The sequence below is a fragment of the Psittacula echo genome, assembly GCF_963264785.1.
Source record: "Psittacula echo genome assembly, chromosome: 2".
Classification (NCBI taxonomy): Eukaryota; Metazoa; Chordata; class Aves; order Psittaciformes; family Psittacidae; genus Psittacula; species Psittacula echo.
The window spans coordinates 157,498,760-157,505,763 of NC_137737.1; the positions used below are offsets into that span (position 1 = coordinate 157,498,760).

General features: G+C 46.1%; 1 protein-coding gene across 1 annotated transcript; it reads right to left on the minus strand.

The window, feature by feature from the left end:
* Window positions 1-5,667: 5,667 nt before the first annotated feature.
* On the minus strand, window positions 5,668-6,729 carry GPR20 (G protein-coupled receptor 20; the record flags this gene model as incomplete). Its single annotated transcript, XM_080611827.1, has 1 exon — window positions 5,668-6,729. The coding sequence occupies one exon, from the start codon at window positions 6,727-6,729 to the stop codon at window positions 5,668-5,670; it is 1,062 nt and encodes a 353-aa protein (XP_080467953.1).
* Window positions 6,730-7,004: the final 275 nt, after the last annotated feature.

The window sequence follows — 7,004 nt, forward strand, 5'->3', positions numbered from 1 at the left end:
TGGCAGGGGGATTGGAACTAGTTGGTCTTAAGGTCCTTTCCAACCCTAACTCTTCTATGATTCTATGACTCTGTTGGTCCAGTGTCCTCAGCTTGGGATGGGATTGTTGCATAGATGATTTTAGTGGCAAGACAGCAGTCAGCAAAGGTCTTGCAGCAAGGGAAGCAGGAATGGAGCAGACAGAGGACATGAGGAAAAGAAATTGCACTTCAGAAAGAAGGGATCAGAGAGCTAGAAAGTAGGTGGGTATTGCAGTGGATATTCCCCTTTGCATCCCTATTAGGTCCCAAAACTGAACAGTATCCACCACGAAGCACTGATACACTGCAGTCAAGTAGTCAGTCATTTCTTGTGCTTGGGGACATGCTGCCATCTCCCAGTCTGTCTCTGGCTGGGATGCCCTGCAGAGCATAGGATGTGTGCTGTGACATTTCAGGTGGCACCATCCTGCATAAGCATCACCCAGCTCTTCCCATTACAATCCTGCTCATCACATAGCCAACATACACAATGGATGCAGCTGAATAGCCCATGAGCATGTACACTGCAACAGATCACCTCCTGCATGCCCTGCACCCTCTCTCCAAGGATGACAGCCATCTTCCTTATTCCCAGCACACAGGAGACCCTCCTGTCTTTTACTGCAAGACCATAAAAGCTCAGATGGATGTGGGGAGCTCACTCTTGTCCCTCTCCTGGGCCTCACCATGGGAAGGGGATAAAGTGCTCTGCTTTTAGGCTTTTTCTTCCTAAAATGGGAGTCTTTCAGCTCTGATCCAAGCACTGGAATCCTCCCCAGAGCTCCTGTTTTGGGACTAATGATACCCAGAAGGAGAAAAGCAAGCCAAGTCCTCACTTGTCTTCCTGTGTCATCCTTTGCTGAATATCAGGTCCCTGTTTTCCCTGGCTGCCTTCCCCTGTATTAGCTTCTTCATCCTTGTTCTCCCCTCCATGGAACTCCAGTTGTTGTTTAACCCATTAGCTCCCTCTCCTTTCCTTCCTCCATTATTACTTTGTCTTGGGCTCTGGTTCCTCCACAATGTCTTCCTCATCTTCCCTTGCCCTGGAACAGCTGTGGGGATCAAACATGCCTTCTCCCAGATCCTTACCCACAGCCTCTCCAGCCCTTACACCTTAGAAGGAGGCAGCCCACAGGTGTAGGATAAGTGAGGTGTTTCTCCAGTGCTAATGCAGGTGGCCTGGGCTGGTAGCCCTGACATGGGCAATTCCAGTTCAGCCTTTCCTCAAGTCAAGCCTACGCCTGCTAATAGTGCTTATTAGTGCTGATTGGGCTGACTAATGAGACTTCTGCACACACCTGAGGGGCAGCAAAACCCAGAGGGATGAGGAAGGAAGAAATTGCCTTTGCATGTAACTGTGTCGCTTCCTCTTTGCATTTATCAAGATGGTGGTGGAGGGAGTTGCTCAGAAGGAAGCTAATCTTAGCACAATACAGCATGTGTGGAGTCATGGGCTCCTTTTCTGGTGCAGAACTGGGGACTTTCAGCTTTGCTGGACCCATGTGTTGGGAGTGTGACTGAGAGCTCCCTATTCTGCACCTCTGCCTTGCTACAGGTTTCTTGCCTGCAGCAGGAAATGCCCTACAAAGCCAGAAGTGCTTTGGAACATGGGTTGTGCTGAATGCAACACAGGTGAGACACACAGCGAGGAGAGGAAGAAGCTGAGATTTATTCCTAGGTATCCATCCCCTGGCATGCCAAGAGACTGCAAACATCTGTGTGTTGTGACTCAGGCAGGCAAGCTCATGGTTCTCTTGTCACAGGAATAGATGAGATCCCAAGAAATACATGTGAGGTTTTCCACGATCTTTCTTTGCTAGCCTCTGGGCAGCTAGAGGGGATATTTCTAATTCACTTCATAGGATTTCAGATGCACAAGAGAGCCACAGCACATCAAAGAGGAATGAATGCTGTTATTCCCTGAAAGGTCAGGCTTTTTACAGAGCTCTTTATTGCTGTTAAGCTCTTTAGAGAATGCTGTATTCTGTTTACTTGGTGGTGGTAGCATGATATCCAATGCCCATCCATCCCAATTACTATCTCAGCCTTGATCCACATCCTCAAAGGCTGTTAAGTGCCTGATTTTACTGAGAATCATTGGGAATTTGGCATCTAAATCTTTAAGTACTCTGCATAAAAGACTGCCCTGCAAAAGCTAATCTCTATGTGCTTTACCTTAGCAGTCTCTGCATGTGTTTAATGATGCATGGAGTTACTCACATTGCCCTTGGAGGATTCCCTATTGTATCGTGTGTGGGTATTCTCATCCCAGAAAGGGGAGGTTGGGGTAGGAACAAGACTATTGCAATCCCTGTTGGGGAACTAAGAGGCAACCCAAAGAGATACCCTGGTGCAGATCAAAAGGTAAGAGACCATGAGGAAAAGCAAGATGTGTAAACAGTATGCATTAAACAAAGAACACAAAAGTCAGTGAAAAAATAGGCTAGTTTGGGCATTATTAGGTCCTCTCCAGCTTTTGGAGACTGTCCTCGATAATGGACAAGACCCTGCTTTGAAGCTGGTACAAAATGAAGGACTGAAAGCTCTGGATAAGGCAATAGGCATTACCAAATAAAGAGAATTATCCAGTCTTAGGCAGCTTTTATAGGGAGTGAATAGTCACTGACAGTAAAGGGTATTCAGACCACTAGAGTTTAAGCTTACAGCAGAAAGACAGAGCTTCAACTGAGACCCTGTTTAGGAACTTAAAAATCTAAGCAAATAACCTCAGAGGTTTTATCCTGACCTCAAATGAGCAACTGCGCTGAGAAAGATGTTAAGACATTTCTGTATATGGCAAAAAGCTGGTGATAGCAAAAGAAAGGGAGGTGTGAAGCTGTAGTTTGTTGGAACAAAGAAACTAAAATAAGCCAAGCACTGAGCTTGCACTTTTCCTCCTGTTACTCTGAAGTAGTCTTGGCAAAAGACAGTGCTGTGTACGTGACACACATTTTCATTACTAACAGCTTGAATGGCATGGAAAGGTCTGAGAGTGTGTTGGTGGGCATGAGTTGTTGGAGTCTGCAGGGAAGTGCAGACCTTTGAGGCATCAAATACTTTCTCCAAATGAGGGGCTGGTGGAAATCAGGGGCAGAAACAGACTGTCTGAGAAGTCAGAGCCTAATCCGTGTGTGCTGATGCATCATTTGACAGAGAGCTGCTAAGAAGATGGCGTTGGTTGTTAGGTACCTGTAACAGTGATTTACAGATGAATAAAGAAATAGATGGAGCAGAAGGAAAACCCCAGCACAGCTGGGCCCTGGGAAGACTTGCCATGTTCATGGCCATTTCTGGAATGCGAATGAATGAGCAGGGCAACAGTCTTACAGCTCATGTGATAGTGCCACGGTGTTGGCGGCTCTCGTCACAACCTCTTGGAAGGGAAATCTTGAGTTCCCAGTAAAAGGTGCTGAGTGCACTGTGTTGCTTAGGAAAGCCTCAGAGAGGTCACACACGCCTAGCAAGGGCTGTTGCTGTGCCCCAGAATGATCAAGAGCGTGAGTTAATGGCTCAATTGCAGCTGACAGTGTCATGCTGATGTTCTGGGTGAGATCTGAAGGTCCCTGCAGTAGCTGACTGAACCTTGCCCATTTTAGATTGCAAATACACAACTTCATTTCAGGTCCAGGACTCAGCTGCCCAAGCAGAAGTGAGCACTATGGGATACTGGGGGTAGGACCATTAGAACAGTGCAGGACTTAGAACCACAGTTGTGTGCAGCAGGAGCTAGAGGTGTGGTGACACTCCATCATGCCTACCTTGGCACTAGCCATTGGCCTATTGGCAACTGAATCCTTCCCTTGAGGAACTTTGGTGTGTAGTGAAGCTGCGTGCATCAAAGTGTATCCATGTGCAGGTGGTGTCTGGGCTCCTGTTACATCCCCGGAGATCTAGGCAACAGGGACGCTAGGGAGGTCTGCGCTTCCATGAGCTGAATCACTCTCATGGACTCCAATGTCTGGAATGGAAACTGGGACACCCAGTGCTCACAGGGACAACTATACTCATCTCTGGCTAGATCCCTCTATTGCAGTGATGTTGACTGTTCAGTTTTTGTCACTATTGGATCGGTCAGAGAAACAGATTAGGGGAAATCTCTTGCAAGAGGCAAGATCTTGCTAACTCAGTTGCAAGAGGCAGTTTGAAGCATTGGTTATGTGGTGTTCCTGTGAAATGGAGATGGTTGTTCCACAGTCAGACCTCAGGGAAGCAGAGCACTTTAGGATGTCCTAGCTTGGACCAGCCATTCTGAATGTTAGCACCAATGGGTGCCAGGAAAAGCAGCTCACTAGACTTAAATTCATAGTAGCCTTCCAGCTGGAGGAGCAATAGGCATGTGGGTGAGGAGACATGGAGCAGTAACACCAGTTATTACTGCTCATGCTGCAGGTTTTGCTGTTTTTCCTAGGATAATTTTTTTGTATTCACATTGTCTAACAGGTACAATATAAGCTAAAACATTTACCACCATTGTGGGCAGAATTTTGTGTCAGACTCACACACCTTTTAAACATGGCTCTTAAATCATGCTAGTGACTTACTTTGTGAATTAAAATCATTCCAGTGACTGGGATGAATTTCAGCCTAGATGCCTGAGATGGCTTCTTTTTCTGTCCTTGGAAGCATCGGCATTGAAATAACTGAGTGGATGGGCTCATAGTGGGAATTAGGACAGCAAGTCCTCATTTTACACCATGCCAGGAAGAAAAATCAAAGGAGAGTAGTATATAGCATCCTAGTCTGGTTCTGCTTTTCATCTTGACTGTTCTTCAGGGGGAGATAGCAGAACAGCAGAGTTTGCTGGAAAGCATGCACATTCTCACAGCTTTTTTGATATGCTCTTTTTTCATGCTCTTTTGTATGCAGTTTAGGAGATTTAGTAATCCAAATAAAGGGAGAACGAACTTTAACCTCTCCCCAAGCCCAGACAATGTGTGTGAAAACATATGCACCCACTTGTACTTTTCTCCTTGGCGGTGTTCAAGGCCAGGTTGGATGAGGCCTTGGGTGACATGGTTTAGTGTGAGGTGTCCCTGCCCATGGCAGGGGGGTTGGAACTGGATGATCTCAAGGTCCTTTCCAACCCTAACTATTCTATGATTCTATTTCATCTCCTCTTCGCTGAGAAGATTCAGACTTTATCAGAAACAAATGAGTAGTTACTAGTGACAAGTGGGTTAGAATACTTTCTTTCCCACCCCACTGGCATCTAAACTCTTTGTGGTGGATAGCTCTGGAAACATCCCTCATATCCTTTGCTCTTAAGCACATGGCCAAGACCTAAGAGCTTTCATAGAAAACAGAGCTTTGCTGCTTTCTAAGTCATCCCAGGAGTGTTGCATTACAGTCTCAAACATGAAAAGAAAACCACAGTGAAGAATTTGTTGCTAGCAAAATGTCTGTATTAAAATACAAAGAAAACTTTCCCGTTTAGAACAGTAATTAATGGATTCTCTTTTGTATTGGTAGAAACATCACTGCAAGTTCCATTTTCCAAACAGACCACGATGTTCTTGAGGAATTAATCCCACCACTCTCATTCTGAACCTCAGCCTAAAAACCAAAGAGGTCAAAGACAATAGTTTTGTGCATCTTAGCAATATTCCAGCGTCACTACACTGGCTTACTGAGTCCCATCAGATGTGGGTTATATCTGGACATTGCTTGGTGATGGCAAGCTTACAGGGCTTCCTATTGTGTTTGAGAAGGCGATGATTGCACTGGGGCCCTTGGAGTTCTTGTTCTTGCCCAGGATGTCCACACTAGTTCGCTCTGGTTCGGTTTTCCTAAAGATGTTTTTCATGGTCGACTGGAAGTTATTGGTGACAAAGCAGTAGACAATGGGGTCCATGCAGCTATTGAGGCTACTCAGAGTCACTGTCACATGGTAGACGAGGAGGCTGACACCATGGGGCATGTCCGGGTTGATGGAGATTGCTACCTGTCGCACGTGAAAAGGAGTGAAGCAGATCATGAAGATGATGAGCACAGTGATAAGGAGTTGCACAGCTCTCATTCTCCTCTCCCGACTCTGGTGCATGAGGCTGGGCTTAGACAGAGCACACATAATCCTGGTGGTGAAGAAGATGATGATGATGAGGGGGAAGAAGTACTCGCACACCATCAGGACCAGTATCTTTGAGAGGCAGCACTCAGCAAACTGTATTGCCATGGTCAGGATGGAGAACGTCACTGCAGTGGCAAAGATCCAGATGAAGACACAGATCCCCTTGGCACACGTAGGGTTCCTCCATTTACGTGAGGCCTCCACCTGTACGATTGCCAGGTAGCGGTCAACGCAGATGCATGTCAAGAAGAGGATGCTGCAGTACATGTTGACAAAGTAGCCAAAGATATGAACCAAGGAACATTTGAGGCAGTCCCCTGCACTGTAGAACATGATGATCCGGACAGGCAAGGAAAAGCCCACCAAGAGATCAGTAACAATCAAGTTGATGGTGTAAATAACAGAGGTGGTTTTTGTCTTGGTACGGAAGCAGAAGACGTACAGCGCTAAGCTGTTCAGCACAACACCCACCAGGAAAATAATGGCATTGACTGCCATCAGGGCAATCCACAGGCTGTAGAACTCTGTGTACAGTTCTGTGTCGGGGTGGATGAACTTGGAGAACAAGTAGATGCTGGAATTGGGTTGCTGGGTGGTGTTGATAGAGTCAAGGGCTGGCAGTTGGGTGGAGGAGGTCGGCATGGTCACTCTCTTCCCAGTGATCTGGAAGAGAAGAAACAGAGTAAATTGACGGGGATATCAGCATTCCTGAGGACTCAAAATACTGACATCTAAGGACATTGTAACCAATGTGTTTGTACATTCTATTTAGTTCTATATATTGCTGCACTCTGCGCTTTCATCTGCCAATATGAGATACCAGTAATCAGTAGGAAAATACCTGGGTTTATAATTACTGTCTTCCATTGGTTCCAGATGCATGTATTGGAGAAGACACATAATCCCCACTTCAAGTT